At 47.8% G+C, this 18,657-nt stretch overlaps 1 protein-coding gene across 4 annotated transcripts in view; it reads left to right on the forward strand.

Moving 5' to 3' along the window:
* LOC122530381 (oocyte zinc finger protein XlCOF6-like) overlaps nucleotides 1–12,636 on the forward strand; it is a 56,519-nt gene extending 43,883 nt beyond the window's left edge. For 2 of the 4 annotated variants that reach the window (XM_043657268.1, XM_043657265.1), the window contains exons 2-4: nucleotides 10,854–11,150; nucleotides 11,470–11,577; nucleotides 11,758–12,636. In XM_043657268.1, the coding sequence (XP_043513203.1) occupies nucleotides 10,878–11,150; nucleotides 11,470–11,577; nucleotides 11,758–12,438 (1,062 nt within the window). In that variant the 5' untranslated portion in view covers nucleotides 10,854–10,877 and the 3' untranslated portion in view covers nucleotides 12,439–12,636. Of the gene's footprint in view, nucleotides 1–5,433; nucleotides 5,576–10,281; nucleotides 10,564–10,853; nucleotides 11,151–11,469; nucleotides 11,578–11,757 lie in introns of those variants that run through there. The other 2 variants (XM_043657267.1, XM_043657264.1) reach the window with 2 other exon arrangements.
* The last annotated feature ends 6,021 nt before the right edge of the window (nucleotides 12,637–18,657 follow it).

Consider the following 18,657-nt stretch of genomic DNA (forward strand, 5'->3'; position numbering starts at 1 on the left):
GCGCGACGCGCGTAGATGTTTTGGAACTTGATGTTGAGGTGGAATTAAAAATCAAACATTTCTTACGTCTGTGTCCTAATTGGTAATAAATTTATGAATATATTTTTAATCTTCTTCCAAGAATATGAATGTATATCATTATCCTATATATAGAAACATATATACATCGTTACATATATTTTTCAAACGTAAAATATATTTAACACGTTCTCGGGAATTTTTCAGTAACGAGCAACGTAACAGAAACCTTTCCTCAATAATTAATGTTACATTCGGCGCGAGCATAAAGATTCATAATAAAAGCGAAAAGGTATTACGTGTAGTAGATTTGATAATCCGATGCGCGAGTGCCGTGCACGGTAGATTTTTCTACTTACCGTGGAACGATGCTCAGAATCACGTCCGTAACGAACAAACGTTTCTAGAATACCTGGTACCTACGGCGCTGGAAAAAATATGGGAAACCCCATCCTTGGGAAAGAAGTGGGGGGTGGCCGTGAAGGATGGGGTGGTTACCGTGCGATACGTGGGTAAGTACGTCGATGCACGGTCGCGCGCGCGCGCGCACACACACACGCACACGGAGACGGACACAGGCACGAACGATACGCGATGTGTCTCTCTCTCTTTCTCTCTCTCTATCTCTCTCTCTCTTTCTCTGTGTGTTCGTATGCGAGCCAAGCAAGCAAGCGCAAGGGTTGAATTTTAATTATTTTCTCTTTGGTAGGTATAATATTTCAATGCTCGCCGGAGCCTGTCCGGCAAGGCTCGTCTCTCGCTGCCATCTCTGTCAAGTAATGTTATTATAATTATACGCGTGTGTGCTTGGTCGGTCATTTCTTGTGCCCGTCCATCCCCACTTCCACGCGCCACCCCTTTGTCTGTCTTTCTCTTCTTTCACCTTTTCCGCCACCAGCGCCTGCCGGGGCGCTTGCCTGCCTGCCTGCCTGCCTGCCTCTTCTGTCGCCTCTCTTCTCCTTTTTACCTCGCCTTTCTCTCCTCTCTCTGCCTCTCTGTTCGACGTCCTCTATGCCCGGGTATTGTGCAATTAAAATGTCGTAATTGTCCTTTGGAATTTATCTTGAAATTCGTCGCTCGCCAGCCTTTCATCTACCACGTCCCCACGGTGTTTCGATGATACATTTCGTTTCGACAGAGATATCGAACCTCCCCCCCCCCCCCTCCGTCGAATCGTCGATATGAAATGTTACGCGCGTTTAAAGCGATTACCGAATATCAGAGTACGATGAAATTCTTCCCTTGGCTACCGTACGAGCGAGATGTAACTCGCTCGCTTCCTGCAGTTGGCGATTACTTCGAAAGAAAGAAAGAAAGAAAAAAAAAAAATACTCGAAAGACCGGGTGATAGCCCAGGAGGATGGAGAAAGAGAGAGAGAGAGAGAGAGAGAGCGAGAGAGAGGCAGTGGGTGGTTCTCGGACGAAAAAACGGAAGTCGGTTCGGATCGGCACTCTCGGGCGGAAGCGAGCGGGTCCGGGCCTCGGTCGATACTTAGCTCGCGACGAAAGGGCCGCGCGCCGAGGAGATAAAACCGGACGGTGTGTATGTATGCGATCACCTGAATTTCAGAATTGCAAATTCTTTAATTCACGGGGACGCGAATGGCGGCGACGGGGCGGCAGCCGCCGCGGTTTGCGACGACAGCGGCGCTCGCCAGGAAAATACCTTCGCCTGACCTATACAAACATCGCGGGAGACGAGGGATGTGTATTCAAAAATTTACATAGGTACATTTTGATTAAAGTGTCCTAGAAAGCAAATCTAATACAGCAGCCAGGCCGTACGTACGCGCGGCCGCGGCCACCGTCGCGTTTCTTCCCTCTTTCCCCCCTTCTTACCCTCCTTCCCTCTTTCTCGTCCAGCCTCTCGCTCTTTCGCGCGCCTCTCCCGTCTCTTTTCTCGCCGCGGCCCCTTCTCTCGCGCAGAGGGAAAGAGGGAGCGAGCGGAGCGCGCGCGGAATTGCGGAGAGGATTATTACGTATCCTTCGGAAACTTTCCGCTGGACACGGAGAATTGGACCCGGACGAGGTACGAAAGGACTGAATGTTTCACGGACGCGTCTATTATATCATGATAATCTCGGGATTTATTACTCGCTACCGGGCTTATTTTGACGGCGGCGTGACGCATTAAGCGACTCGCAAGTGGAAAATGATACGCGCGAATGTTAAATCTCCGAGGGACGTAATTAAAGGAGCGCCTCGGGGTGATCAACGGGCGCGATCCTACGTTTCCTACGTTTCACTTCCCCCCCTATCATTTTCCCCTCCCCCCAAGTTTTCGCTCACGAATCGTTTGACGTCGTACAAATTGTTATTTCCGAAGAATGTGATAACGCCTTTGCGCGTAACGAGTAACACAAATTCTGTCCGTAACGCGAACGAAAGAATGTCCTCTTGTAGCGAATGTAGCGAGACTCGAACGTCGATTTGCAACGAATGATCTCGCGTTTTAACTGTTACGTACAATTTCTTTCAATCGTGGCGTGAAAACTCCCCACGGAGGAAAGCCGCGGAGACGTGGTTTTCAGATGTACGCGCGTCTGGAATCTATCCCGAACACGAGAGAGAAAACTTAACGTCGCGACCGCGTAGGTATGTAGGTACGAAAGGCGTCTGGGTCCTTTGCATCGTGGCGCGCCGATTGGATTTGCCAATTAATTGCCGACGAGGGATAAAGCCGGCGGACCGTGGATGAAAGAATAACGACGCGGAAACGAAACGAAATTTAAATATTCTCGCGGTATTGCCGACATTCCTCTGAGCGTGGGCCCCGGCGCTCACCAGGATGAAGGGAGGAGCGCCAGAGCTCGGTGTAATTGCAAAATTGCATTAGCTTTGTGTTCTTCTGCCGTTCGCCCAGACGTAAGAGATACGCATGTAGAGCGCGTTGCATCAGATGATTCATATGGATTTCCACCGGCCACCCCTCCCCTTGGCGGCCTCGTCCGCGCGATAAGTATCGTTCTTTCAGGCCGGCGCCCGCGGACGGCCCGGCCGAGATAAATCTTTTCGTAGATTTTGGTGAACGCCAAGAGAATCATTATTGCGAGTGCTGATCGCCTAGCCTTTTAATTATGGAAATGTATGCGAAGTGCTTTCTCGACGTTGCCGAGATAAAAACAGCGCCGGGATCTCGATAGAGCATAGACGCGAGATATTCGAGATATCGAATCTACGCGAGGCGTCTCGTTGATACGGCGTGTGATCGATTAGGTGAACGAAATCGAGGTGGTTCTCGAAAAGAATTTAATTGATGCGGATAGCCAAGTCATTGCTGAAATTTTTCTTTGCGTCGAAAAGCGTATTCTAATTCCTCGCGAGTCTCCTTTTCAGAGAAACTTCCCAATTTAGGGGGAAAAAAAAGAAAAAAAACAAAAAGAAAAGAAAAATAGCCCGTCTCGGGTAATCGTTCGCTCGTTCCTTCGATCTTCCGGAGCGAACTTAAGTTAAGACAGAAAAGAACAGAAAGAAAAGAAAAGAAATCTGTTGCTCGTGGAAATTAGCAAATGGCTGAAAAAGAAGGCGATAAATCTGGGGAGAAGGATCCCCGTTGTCAGATGAAACGCGCGTAAGGACGAATCGCGGTGGTTCGCAGCGAGTCGTACATTATGATTTAATGCTAACACTGTGGTAATGTCGTCAGAGGACTTCTACGTATAAATAATTCGCGTGTCCGGACACCCAACCCCCGAGGATCTCGAGTCAGGATGGACAAGGGTGGAGAAAGCGGAGGCGGAGAAAGAGAGGTCGCCGAGAGCAGGGATGGGCAGGTTTTTAATGCGGCATCTCTGGGGGCGACGAGGATTACCAAGGCTAAAAAGGAAGTTTTTAATAATTTTTCATTTTCTCTATATTTATTATCGCGCGCTTCCTAACCGGAGTTGAGGTGGCGGGAGGGGGGGAGGAGGAGGGGGAGAGGGTGAGGGGAATCCGTTGAAGACAATGGAGGGTTGCTACACTGGCCCGTCGTCCAGGGCTCTATAGGAAACAGCAAGGGGGCGAAATTCACGATTGTCAGTCGTCGTTGTAAAATTTTCATTCGTTTCGCCCTGGCCCTCTGGCCCTTTCACGCCCGCGTCCTGGTTTTTTTCTCTTTTCGATCTTGCAAAGTCGGTCGCGACTTCTCGATCTCGTTTTTCTTTTTTTATTTTTTATTTTTTGTTTTTTTTTTTTTGCAGTCGAGTCGAACGAAAAATCACTCGGCCGAGCGAAAATGAACACATACACGTCGTCGAAGTATATCGACAGAGGCAGAGGGAATTCCGTTTCCGCAATCACTGCGGCACGCCGAGATAAAGGAAAGGAAAAAGCACAACACCCGGGGGTCGGGTTTGGTGCTTTCGTTAAGGCGAGCGACGGGACGTGAGCGAGGAAATTTCAGCGAAATACGCGCAGCGAGGAAGAAACGACAGAGGCAAGGGAGAAATTTGTCTGTGCTAATTCGTTGCAGAGATCGCGGAATTGAAGGAGGCGCGGTGTCTCTTCCGTTGGCCCCGAAGCACATTCCGTTGCACGCCTCTTTCTTCCGGCCTTCACCCCTCTGACTTTCTTCTCCACCCTCGTGAGTGCCCCGGCACTCCTATCGCATTTTCTACGAGTTCCATTTCGAATTAGGAACGACTCTTTGTCGATAAGGAAGAACGACAGCGGCAAAGGGCGGAGGCAGAGGAGAGTGGAAATTAGCAGAACATCTGTTAATTAATTGATAGATAGTAGCTAATTCTCGTTGCGTTCGTACGACGAACTCAAATTTTCCAGCAACGATAAATCACCGAATTCATTTATTTAGTTTCACTTTCTTCTTCGTAGTTTCTTTGGCGATTCGTCGAAGCAGAGATTGATCGAGATTTGTTAATATTTTGTTTAAACGTTTGACATCTAAGACGTCCAAAACGTGTTTGTCGAATCGGTAATTGAGGAGAGAAAAATTGCTCGAATCTGAGCTTCCCTCTTAATCCAATAAAATACACTCCCGACGTATTAATCAGGGCGAGGCGACGGCGCTTCATAAGACTCGAAGTATCGTAAGAAGCCGGACGAAAACATCAATGTCAATAATAATTCATTGATTACTTAATTCATAGTTACCATGACGACCGCCTCTCGCTTTTCCCTCGCCTTCAAGCTGTTCTGTTTTTCTCGCTTCGACGAAGGAGAGTTACGTGTTCCTTAAGCTCGTCTCACACGAAATCCCGCCGTCGATCTTTCGTCTTGTGTCTTTCGATTTGTTCTGATCGGAACTTGAACCTCTCTCTTTCTCTCTTTCTCTTTCTCTCTCGAACGTTGATTCCGAACGTGAATTCTTCCTTTTTCTTTTTCTTTTTAAATCTCCAGCCAAAATACCGCGAGCACGACGAATTTCGCACTGGTACACCGGAATTTTTAAAAGCGTACGACTCCCACTGTTTCAGCAAGCTTTGCGCCAGATTAACCAACACGGCGGATCGCAAATCTTCTCGTTAGATACGAAAACAAACGGATACACAAGCAGCGTGAAACTAAAGGGATATTTTAATTACACGTCGTACTTTGAAGTTACATTTTCTTTCATCAGGTAATACTTTTCTATATGCTCGTTCAGCGTGCTTCTATCATTCGTTAAAATTCGTGGAAAGCAGAACTCGCCGGTGGAACTGATGCAAACTCTCCAGTCTGACAGTTTCAACGTTTGACTGATGCGGAAAAGAAAGGAAAAGAAGAAAAAACAAAGAAAAAAAAGAAGAGGAAAATTCGCGATACTCTTCCGTCGTCGTTCGCTCATTGAAATTCAAATTCTCGTGGAAACAATGATTTCTTTCGCCAAAGAGAAAGACGAAGTGGCAACGTACGCGAACGGGACGTGTATCGGCTGCTCTGGCCGATAAAATCTGGCGCGTCGTTGTGAGCGTCGCATTAGCCTTGCTTACGGGTACGCAAGCAGGCAAGGAGAAACACGAAATGAATATTCAGAAGTTATTAGTCTGTAGTGAAATGTGACGGGGCTCACCCTTCTCGAAAACCACCCTGGCCTCCGCCACATCGCCCACTCTTCCGTCTCATCCTCTGACTCTCGGCTGCTCTCCCCTCCCACCCCCCTGCCCAACCTCCCTTTCGCCGGTGCCTTCGTCTCACCTCCTCGCGCCCTCAACGGTATAGATTTTGCGATACATCCTGGCGGAAACACTCTCGCGAGCGAGCGAGCGAGCGAGCGAGACGCAGCGTGCTGCTCCGCTGGCTGCTACCAGTCGAAGAAGGGGTTGAAGCCTCGATGAAATAGGGTGGCGGAGGGGGGAGGGAAGGTGGGTGGGGTTGGGCGAGAGGGCTGAAATCGTGAGAGACGAGAAGCTGGCAGAGAAGGGGACAGGGAACACGGAGGAGCAGGCCCGACAGCAGGAACGACGGGGAACCAGCGGCGGAGCCAGCGAAAGAGCTTTATGCATAAGCTAAGAAAACGCCATTGACGGGCACTGAGCGCATACTATGTACATACTTCGAGTCGAACCGGTGCGCTTTTGATAAACAACAACGGCGTAGATAGCGCCTACGTGATGCCACCTCGTCACGTAGCGCGTCGTGACGCTCTTCACCCTCTTCCTCCTCCTCCTCCTCCTCCTCCTCCTCCTCCTCCTGCTGCAAAGCGCATGCATCGTTTCACGCGCTTCCATCGACTTCTCTAATTGTCGTAATTATATTAACGTTCGCCCGCGTTAAGTGGAATTAAGCAGCGATGCTCCGGCCCCGAAGTGAGAGAAGAAGAAGATGAAGAAACACTCGCGAGACGAACGAGAGACTTTAAGGAGTCGAGGGGAAGGGAAAGAGGGAATAACGGGTGGAGGAGAGGCAGTGTGAAATATCGCTGCGTTATCTGTTGTTGATTTTCCAAAGAGCCAACGAGTCGACGATTCTGTGCCGCGATGTGTTCTTCGCAAACAGATGGAATATCGGGAGGAAGCGATACAAACGCGGCGGGATCATCCCGGAGGCGAGCGTCGCAGGCGAGCGATATTCAAATGGCATCAATTTCTGCCGAATTGCTCCCTCTATATCTGGCCGCAACCTGGATGCACAGCCTTCCCTTCGACGGAAGCAAAGGGAGCAAATCGTATTGGCAGATAGCTACAACGTTTTACAACCCCTTATCGGGATAAGTTACGGATATCTATTCACCACCCCCCCCCCTTCCCCCTTCTCCTTTTGAAACTGTCTTCGATGGTGTCATCGATTTCCATGGAAATTCCTCCCGGATCGTGCCGTTCCGAAGGGGGAAATATCTGGAACATATTCGACGCCCATTGCCTGATTTTATCGCGCTGCGCTTCCAGATTTGACGAAGATACATCGTGTATCGTTCGTGTCATCTTTCTCATAGAACGAACAGCTCCGTTGACACGAATGGGACTGATTCTATATTGAATTGATTCTCGAACCAATTCTGAATTCATAATGTAAACAGTCTTTCTATTGCCGGCGTGTAAGTGAAGTAAGAAACAAATTTTAACTGCACTTACGGCGATACGAGAAAGATTTAATACCGTTCAGAGGCAGCGCGGTCGAACTTGTAGCTCGAAATAATATCTCAACACCCAGTAGATCGCGGCAATTCCCTTCATCTGCTTATATTACACATACAATATCTGGGTATCGAAGTCGGTTGATCCCGGTAAGTTCTCTCCCTTGGCAGCCGGCTATACATCATACTTTCTTCTTTATTAAACTCATATTTTTCAAAAAGTCTCACCTCCGCTATCCGACGGTGCCGGGCCTCCTCTCGCTCGCAGCACGGAAATCAGCTCCGGGGAGAACGAAAAAAATTCATTTGACTCTCGAGGATAAGATGAATATGAAAATTGCCTGGCTAGAAAATGATTTACATTCGAACGTCACGCTGATGATATAACCGGAGGTGACCGTCTTGTCATGAATAATTTATCTCGCCGGGAAAATGATAGAAAAACACACACACACACACACACACACATGTGTATATATATCTACGCGCGCCAGCGATGAAAATCACTTTCCGTTTTCACCACTCAAAAAATTCTAATAACCGCGAGCATTATTCGCAGAATGTATCCGTGTCGCCAGAGAACGAAGGGAGGGTTGTGATTTTACGCGTTTCAACTGTAATAATTGTTACACTACGAACAATTTTTATTCCGTGTCTAGCATCGATCATCGATACGATGCGTTCGAGCAGCAAGTAAGTCTCTTCGCGAGGTGAAAGTATAATTTCCTCGTAGTTGTCACTGACGATAGGATTGAAAAAGAAACGAGGGGAAGGGGGAGTTGTGCAACGAGGGACGCTTTCGTCGCGCGGCGATTTGTCTGTCGGCGGGTGGAGAAGTTGGGCCACTTTCGTTCGACGCGTCCTGGAGAGATTGGCCGTTCCGCGAGCATAAAGAAGAAAGCCACCTCCTTTAGCCGGCTTTCAGCAAACTCTCTCTCTCTCTCGTTTCCTCTCTGCCACCCTCTCCTCCTCGTGACCCGAAACCGCGGCCGGTTATAAAGCATTCTTCCAGTTTATTAGACGGAGACTCGCCGGCTTCTTTTTATATTAAGCATGTGCATTATTAATGCGCGAGTATAACCGTAAAATGCTGATGAAAAAAAGTTGCGCGGCCCCACGGGCCGTATCTTCGCGGCCAGGCGGAAAGGAGGGCTCCTGCGCGAGATTGCTGCTTGACCGACTATCCCTACCTTCGTTCCGCTTCATAACGCACCGCGAATCTTCGCAAACAAATCCCCTTTCCCCTTTCGTTTAACCGATATATTTCGTTATCCGGACAAAATGTCCCGCGAAATCCACGTTTTTCTCTTTTCTCTCACGCGAATCGTCCTCGATCCAACGAACAAAGTCGCAATCGTTGATAAACGAATCGATCGTCGTCGTCGTCGTCGTCGCAACGACACAGAAACTCAAGTAACGAGCCAACATTCGGGTCCGTTTAATTTGCAATTCTCCCTCATTTTAGCGCGCGATAGCGGGCGTAATTTGCGCGAACGAATTTCTCCGAGAAATTATTCAGTCACCTCGAATATTTTGATCGACCGATGGACCAGGTGGTAAATGGTTGCTCGCGTTCTCGCCCGTTCCACCAGCGCGCCAGCGGTGCGGCCGCTGAATATTTCATCCGAAAGATCTGTATTTTTCTTCGGGTGATTGTCATTCGACGAGAGAAGTAGCAGAAGCGACAGGAGGGGCGGTGGAGGGAGAGGGCACGCCGAGGGGGCAGGCCGAAGCAAAATCAATTATTCATCCGAATTGGTCGGGAAAAAGTCCTAATTATCCGGGGCAAATACAAGCTTAATACGCGGAGAGAGAAGTGTACCAGGCTTCCTCGTCCTCTTCTTACCCTCTCTTCCTCCCCCTAACCCCCCCCCCCTCTCTCTCTCTCTCTTTTTCGTTCGCGGGAGCCCTCCGTCGCATCGGTTAGTACTTGGGCTCTCTGGCAGCCCGGTCTTCAGGCTTCCTTCTTACCGTGAATAACCATTTGTATTTCCAATTAGCTTTGCTAATAAGAAGACGGAGGCATTGCCGTAGTTAAAAAAAATGTATAACCTCATCCAGCCACTGGGGAAATAAAGAAAAGCGCCGCCCCGGTATGACAATACCGGCGGGTCGAGCGGGGTTATACCGACTGAACTACAATTAAAAATCCTCGCTTCACCCTCGCTTAACCCTGCCTTCCTCCTTATGCTGTATTAACGACCGGGACGTGCGGGCAGGGGACACGAAACATCCTACCAAACATCCAGCCTTCTCTCTTCCTCTTTTTTTTCCCCTCCCCCTCCCCCCTCCCAATTTTATGCTTGACCCCCATCTCCACCCTCTTGCCCTTGTCCGTTCTCCACCCTCCGACTGTCTGACTTTCTGACTGACTGTCGGTCCGTCTGTCTGTCTGTCTGTCTGTCTATCTATCTGTCTCTTTACCGGTTGCTTCGTTCGCATTCTCTATTCCTCTCTTTTATCTTCCTCTATTCGTTTCTTCGGTTTCTTGGCACGATTCGTTCTCTCGCGACTAATTGTATCTCGAAATTACAAAGAACAACGATCGAGAACGGGCGAGATGAATATTTATATAAACGGACGTCGACGAGTGAAAGTACGATTGAGAAAATCTCGTCGAAGCTCCGTTGTATTCTTATAGAGAGGAGAACTACTGTTCCCCGAAAGGATTCCAGCGCGTTGACACGGCCGACGTACGTAATCCTAACGTCGAACAGAGAGTCGCGAGCAAACACCGATACAGGAAAAGTACGAGCTGTTAATGGCAATCGGCACGGATAAGCAGCTCGGATTCCCGGTGTTTGCAAACTTGGATTTCCGTGCGGCGACTCCGCCAGGCGCCCTTTGTTGTGTCAACCATCAAAGTCAGCGCGAGGTCAACTAAACACAGTGTCTTCGCAGTCAGTCACCGTCGTCGACTGTGTCGTGAAATGTGTGCCGCGCGTTGAGCCGTCTCTTCCAATCTCGAGTGAATGAATCCGAATCAATCGAATCCGCGAGAAAGGGAAAATCCTGGTGTTTCGGTGTTTTGCGCGGATGCCTTCTCTCGACACGTAAGTACACGCCTCTTCTCTGTTTCTAAACGTTTATAAAACCGATTGAACCTTGGTCCGAGCGACTTGCGCGGACTCACCGAGGCGAGTAATGTTTTCTGTTGTTGTACAAAGTATCGCTCGATATTCGATATGTCGAAGCATTCCCGTACGTAAGTATGTAGTAACTTCGCGTAGATCGTATCGTATTCTGTAGTGAATGAGAGAGTTACATCAATCTCTTTCTTCCTCCTTTTTTTTTTTTTTTATTTATTCAACGTCGACGTACGAATGTACGTATGTTCAACCAGTGTTCGAGTTCGCAGTGAACGACAATGAGAGTGAAAACCGTGCCGAGGCAGCGAGTAATTCAAAGCAACGTTGAGTGGGCTCCTGGCGTAAAAACTCATGGTGCAACGCGATCTTCGAACGAAGAGGAATCGTCGGGCGGCGACAAGGATGAATCGCAAGGAGCGAGCGTTTTGAATGGGAATCAACCGGAAGATCGATCGAACGAAGCCGTGAACGAGAAGGAGAAGGAGAAGGAGAAGGAGAAGGAGACTTCGAAGTATTCGGAGAAAGTATTGGATATGTCGATTAAACTGAAGGTACGACGCGTGACATTCGTGTGTGTACGGTCGCGTGTGTGGAAATTCGTCGACGATAACACGGCGATAACACGTTGTTCGGGAGCCACGGTGCATAACAAATGGATCAGAGTGTCATTCCCTCGAGTCGTTGTACGTTGATTACATTTTAGAAAGAGGAGCAGATAATTCTATGAATCTAAGATCTACTTCTGTAAATAAAATTCCAACGACAATTTTATATGTTTGCTTCAATCTTTTTCGAGCAATTTCTTTACGTACGAAGCGTTTCGAAACGTTTGACTTCGCCTCTGAAGATGGTATAAATTTGTTTTTGCAGATCGAGGCTTCGAAAAGGGACTCGGTCCTCTTTAACTTGATGGCTGGACCAAGTTGCAGATCGAAAGAAAAGGCAAAAAAGTCCGTCAGCGACGACGACAATAACAACGTATAACACGCTTCTATTACACGTTATAGATCGTGGATGTGAAAATGTAAAAAAAATTTTTTTCGAAATATCTCGACTATTTTCTGAAAGGAAAAAGAAAATCTCGTCGATGACAAAAACATCCACGATCTCTTTTCGCGTTATTGCACTGTGTTAAATGAACATCAATATATATTCCAGGTACTGCTGCTAAAGACAGATGCAGAAAATCCTCCCGCGGCTGGCTCGTCGAGCGAGGAGGTTCCGAAAGAGTCGACCGACGAGTCGGACAAACCGATAGAGGCTTTAAATTTGTGCAAGCGGGATTGCAAAGAGGAAGAGGAGTCGCACATGAACCCGGGCGCCGACGAGAGGTTAAAGGACACGTTTCTTTACAAAATCATGACAGACCCGACGTTCCTGGAAAGCATACAGAAGCACAAGCAGACGAAGCGGTACGCGTGCCCGTACTGCAAGCAAGAGTTCAACAACAGCGACGAGCTGGCCGATCACTCGGACGCGAAGAAGGACGAGTCGAATCAGGTGGTATGCTGCGCGTGCAAAAAGACGTTCGCGCAGAAACGGTACCTGAGGTATCACCAGAGATGCCATTCCGAGAGGACCATGTTCACCTGCGACATTTGCACGAAGAAGTACACGAGAATCGACAATCTGTCGAGGCACAACGCGTTCCACGTGAATCCGGACAAATTCTCGTGCACCTACTGCGAGAAGACGTTCGCCAGGAAGGATCTGTTGAACAAGCATCTCAAGTGCCACGACAACAAGTTCCGTTTCTTCTGCGAGATATGCCAGAGATACTTCAAGGGACCGCTCTCATTGGACAATCACAGAAAGAACTTTCACTCGGCGACCGTATAAGTACGTAGCTTTTAATTACATTTACGTACCGTTCATGTATCTTGCGTTGCTGTATCGATCGAGAGGAAAGCGGTCCCAACTAATCGAGGAATTTTAGTTTGGCTCGTTCGTACATGAAATGTATACGAAATATATTAACTCGAATCGATATATTATATTATTGGATGGAAAGTCCAATGACAAATCAAAATATGTTAAAATATGATAATGGACATTGAGTGGTAAATACATTGAAAGATGATTATTGCGAAAGATCCTTGTGCCATTGATCCCTGATTTTATTTCCAGACAGCTATGCGATAAATCTTTAATTCTCTCCGCACGCTGCAAGGCAGTCTGGCCTTTTTTGTGAAAGCTGGGTCGAATCACATACAGGGTCGAAACAAACTGCAAAATTTATCGATCCCGTTGTTTAAACAATGGGAGAAGGTATTGCGCCCGCATTCGGCAAAAAACCGGGAGAACACACTTTTACAAGAAAATTCTTTTACCCCGAATACCTCGCGTGGTCTCGAGAATCATCTCTCTCTTTCTCTCTCTTTCGACTCTCTTCCTTTTCTTTTTTCCCCCTTTTCCTCGTTTGTCCGTTTCCTCTCCTCCCGTTTCGTTCTCTTCCCCTCCTCCCCACCTCCTCTCCCCCGTATAGCGCCATGGCGTTTTCTCTCACCCCTTGTACCTCGGTCTTCCAGTTGGAATCTAAAACATAATCCGTTTCTTCCGTTCTGCCTCTCGCCCCGGCCACTTCGCGAAAAAAGCAAGCACTCTGTTTGTTTCGGCTCAAAGGGTACAGCGGCGCCGCGATAAGCAGCACTTTGAAAATCCGACGTATTACCGGGCGAGAGCACACCCAATCGCGGACTAGAACAACGTTCCAACGAATGTTGGATCCCTTTCCCCTTCCTCCCCCTCATTTTCACCTCCTCCACCCCCCGTCCAACCAGCAGGCTTTTCTTATTTTTTTCTTGACAGCCTTCTTTCAACCTCTCCCATCCCTCCACTCAGTTCTTCCATTTTCTTCACCCCTTTCACTTTCTCTGTCTTTTCCTGTGTACTCGCCTACTACTCGGGTCCCGCCTCCCCCCTCCCCCCGGTTTTAATGCAATTAAGTCGAGCGTTAAAATATCGTTCTTAATTCGCCGGCGGCACCTTTTGTTTCCTCTGTGGTTCAGCGCCACGGCAGCTTGCCCTCCCCGCTCGTTTCTGCTGCTCGTTTCTCTCCGTTTCTCTCCCATTTCTCTCACGTTTTTCGACTCTTCTTCTCCACCTTCCAGCCCGTTTCCTCTCGTTTCCTTCACCTTCCTCCCCCCACACTCCACAACGAGGGAACGTACACGCTTCGACCAACACGACGGATGAAATTTCTTTTTTGAACGTTTGGAGTTGTAGGTTTTCTTTTTATTTCTCACCGGCCAAACTGTTCGTTGTTCTCGTCGAGCACGATTGCGACTTTCGCATCCGGCCTAATCGAAGTTGCGAGAAGTATTTTCCTCCGTCGCGAAGCTTTTCGGAACGAGTTTAGTTCCTGTCGAGGACTGGAGTATTAATTATACCCGCTCGAAGGGGAAGAAAATCTTGAAAAATTCATCTGGAGGCGAAAGACTCGAAGCGGGGACAATTACCGCCGGTCTATTTCTGGTAAATAGTTCGCGCTCATCGTAAATTTATCCGGACATCCGCGACAGTTTTTGAGACGCGACAGTCACTCATTCACGCGGAATTGACGCGTGTTGAGTTCGTGCACACCGTTCGAAACACACCGGGTAAAAGTAAAGACAGCTTGTCACTTGTCCAAATGATGGGTGCAGTGGAAATTTCGCGTGTCTCTTCGTAGTTTCGAGATCGTGGTTCCACACGTACGTATATTTTCCAAACGTACAGCGAAATTTTTTTTTTTTTAACCGAAAGCTGTTACCAAACGATCGTGGATCGACAATCCACGTTCAACGAACGTTTCTCGCCTCTCTAATAATATCACAACGACGCCGCGCGCCGGTTTTATTTCCTCCGACGTTACACACTCGAGCCGAGCCAAAGGGGTTTTTCCCGACGCTGCGCGAATTTTTACAGAAGAGCGCGGAAGGAATGCGACGCTGCTTCTCTTTCGTTTGCCTCTTTTTCAACCTCTTGTTACGTTCAAGCTTGTCCCTTTGATCCGGCTTATTCGGGCAGCGTATGTCGTCGAGCTGACCAAAAATGTAACAAAGTTTTCGCGAACGTCCTGGCACGAATGCCAGCAGAGATTTTGCGGTCCCTTTGCCGCGCGCGTCGAACTCTGTTCTTCCCTTTGCGCGTTTGACCATCCCCTCCCCCCTCCCCGTCCTTTTGACAATTACACGTCCGACGCAAGAATATTCTTGAATATTCATCAGGAATTCCGCTTGAAGTATTCTTTGGCTGTCCGATTTGCCCCAGTCTCGAGGACGATTCCTCCGAAATACGATTCCTTCGAAACGTACGCGATTGAAAATTAGAAATTTGTAATAATGAAATTGTAACACGGCTGTGCGCACAAATACATTTGTTGTTGTCGTTTTGCGATTTTAATTGGAGCAGCTCAGTGATGGTTAGAGAGTGTGGACGTCTTTTCCTCTTCTCTCTCTCTCTCTCTCTCTCTCTCTCTCTCTCTCTCTCTCTCTCTCGAAAAAATGGACATTTCCACGTTACACGCGTCCGTAATATCCTCGCCCCCCTGTTGTTCCTTAATCTCTCCTTCGCGAAGCGAAATTTAAGGCATTATACTACGGAAGAATCCCTTTGATGTCGCGCTTTACATACAATATTTACATACTATCGAGGGAAGACTTTAAACTTCTTGAAGATATTTTGAAGGCACCGGAGTACTTTCCGCCGGGCTTGCTGCATTAAGAATTTAAGGAGGGGATAGAACACGGTGGCATTTATTCGTTCGGGCATTAATGAAAAGTTCCCGGTGGCATTTAGTACAGAAGTAAACACCGTCGAAAGCTCATAAACGATGCCGGGGGAATTTATCGATAACTTAACGACCTTATTTCCTACCTGGCGTTCCTGTCGTTATTGGGATTTCTAAATCTTTCCAAGCTCGATCTTCTTTCGCTGCGAAATCGTTCGCCCACGATCCTTGCGCCGATTCGCATTTTTCTAGGGTTCTAATTAAAAAAATTGAAGTTTTCTGCGTAGCAATTTTCTCGTAAATCTGTTTATGATCGCTCGGTAGTATCCTGTCGCGAGCCTTTAAATTTCACGCAGTGGAGAGACAATACGATATTTAATTTGTATTTTCGCAGACGTCAACGTTGATTTTTTACAGAGAACGTATCGGGAAAGGAAATAACTCGGCCGGATAAAGTAGAATTGGCCGACGTTTCGGAAAGCAACGAATCATCTCGCCTTTTCCCCGGTTCATAATTAACGTGCCCAATTACGAACAATCAAAGCGGCGCTAGAAGCAAATAACTCGACGCGGCGACAATGCGAAGAAAAATCTCAGCCCCTGTTTCTCGTGCAACCCCTTCACAACGTGGGCGTGGGGAGGGGGGTGGGTGGTGGTGGTGGTTTTCGACGCTGCCGTCCCGGCAGCCACTTTCCGATGTTTTTTCAACGCGGTAAAGTAAGCATAAAAACAAACGTCACGACTCGAGCCGAGACGAGAGTGCACGCATGCAGACTCACGTGGCAGAGCCGGGAAAACCAGCGACAAAATGCCGTGGGGGAGGGAGGGGGGTGGAAAAACCGTGGCGCGCAGATTACTTTGCACGCTCGTTCGTTTTCTCCGACTCGGGCGGAACTCGAAGCCAAGCTGTTCGACGAACACCGTGCTACCTGTCAGTGATTAACGGCAGACAGATTGAAAGATAATATTACTAAAGTTCGATCACTTTATCTGGTCGATTATTATTCTATTAGTCTGTATTATTATTCATTCGAGTCAATCGGTTGATACCCGACAGATTGACCTCTTGAATTTTCTCTCATTGTCAGTTAAATCCTACATTGAAAGCATTGCGTATAATTTGTATTTATGAATCTTTCGTTGGAAGAGTTAAAATTGAAAATTCCATAGGAATTGATGCTTTGCCTTTTCCTTCGAATCGACACCGCGATTCTTACCATCGAGTGTAACTTAATGAAGAAGAGCATTGTCGTTCGATTAAAGCGCAGCGATAAAAATCAAATTCAAACGAGAGAAGATGATTGAATGGATTGAAAATGGTACCTCTCCAAAGTGTTAATTTTAAATATTCACGGGCAGTGAAAATCGAGTTAATTATTCGTCTTCGATGTAGATTTTCCATCTCTGGATATTTCATTTTTCGTTCGAAAGCAATGACATCGATAATTCACGTCTGTCATCACCTGATATTTTCGATATCAGGCGTTGCACCATCCTTTCATCGGCGTCTAATCGCAGACGAGCGAGCGAGCGAACAAGCGTGCGGTATTCGTTTTGTTTTCGCAGCCGCGCGCGTATTCTCTTTTGTGATACGCGGCTTTCTGCATTACCATGAATTCGTACGCCAGGGAACAAGGACTCGTTACGAGACAGACGGTTGTCCTTTGAGTTTTGCTCGCTTAGATTAATATTATATCAATGCTGTGTCAAAGAGAACACCTCTTCCCACCCCTCTTTTTCACCCTTCCTATAACGAACGTGGACCCTTTCGCACGTTCGAGGCGCGCTCGAGTGGTCGAGCAACGAGTACCTCGTGAATAATTGACGCGTCAAGCGCGGACCACGAATACCGTTGAAAACACTTCGGATTTACTTCGACGGCGGTACTCGACGGTCGAGTTTGACAACTTGAAAAATTCCATCGTTTCCAGTCTAAGAAACAGTCTTTCCGACTCTACTCGTTCTAATAGGGATTCGAAGGAACATTTGCAACAAATGTTTTTTTCCAAAGTTTACAAGTTTCGTCGTGCAAAGAGTATTTCGTACACACGCCAATGTGTGTATGTATGTATGTATGTCGCGGAAGGAAATTTTCTTCAACGATTACATCACTGCTTGTTCGAACGAGAGAGAGAGAGAGAGAGACAGAGAGAGACCAAGTTAGGGGTTTCTTTTTTTTTTCTTCGCGGCAGCCCAACAGACTGGAACGTTCTGCGGAGGGTTGGAAGATCGTTTTACATCGGACTCGATATTCCAGGCTCGTCGGCTTGGTTTTCCCGGCGCGGAATTATCGAGGGGTGGCGCGGCGAGAATTAAGGCTTCTTGCGGCATAAAAAATCTGTGTAATCAATTATCGAACCTTTTACCCCATATTTCACGGCCAATGAGTCGCCACCCCCTCTCCTTGAAGCCCTCACCGCGCGTCGGCTGTGCGAGACTCTCGATCCACCCTCGACACTTTTTAGCCGCGGTGGCTGCTTCTCTTTCCTCGGGTTTTCATCCCCCTCCCACCTCCCACCTCCCTAAGGGCTCCGGGTCTCTTCTTCTCTATCCGTTTCCTGCCTCAGAGACGCCGTAGACGAGCCTTTGTTTGGGATATCAAATATTTATTTTCTTAAATAACGCAGATGCCTGGTGGAAGGCCGGATCGCGAGCATTTCCCCCTTAATAAATTATCAGCGATTATTGGCCGCGTTTGCCTAGCTACCTCCGGAACCGGAGCGTTTTCTTCGTTTTTTCTTTTCTTTCTTCTCTCTCTTTCTCTCTCTCTCTCTCTCTCTCTCTCTCTTATTTCTTTATTCTCTTCTTAGGAAACCGAACAAGTCGAGCAGAATCGATCCGGTCTTCCGCTTCCTTACGTTTGTTAACCGAGTATTTCTCGGAAAGTTTCCCTCCCTTCTTTCTCTTCTCTTGCTCGCTCAAATGACCGGGGCGAAAGGAATTATGTATTTGCCACGAGAAACGGAGGAAGGATACAAGGCTTCTCGCGAGCGATTTTTCATCGATTATCTTACGTTGGAACATCAGTGATTAATGTTGCCTTCTTCATCGTCGTCCATGATAATCGTTTCAATGAGAAACCCGACGCGTCGCAATTCGTCGTTGCAACTTTTACTTTCCCCAATGTACGATTGAATCGACGTAGCAGCGCGTCCTGTCGCCGTTCGAGAGCAACGAGCGGGATGGTGTATCCGGTCATCGTGTTCTAATATCAATTTCTATTAATCGGGACTCAAAGCTCGCGGGGTGGCGGCTCGACAGGGGGCAGCGCGCGCTCGACACGCCTGACGTATTGATTAAAATGCGAGGGCGAGGAACGCTTTGTTTCTCTCGCGTTGTGGAAGGGG

Source organism: Frieseomelitta varia, unplaced genomic scaffold (assembly GCF_011392965.1).
Source record: "Frieseomelitta varia isolate USP_RPSP 00005682 unplaced genomic scaffold, Fvar_1.2 scaffold_340, whole genome shotgun sequence".
NCBI lineage: Eukaryota > Metazoa > Arthropoda > Insecta > Hymenoptera > Apidae > Frieseomelitta > Frieseomelitta varia.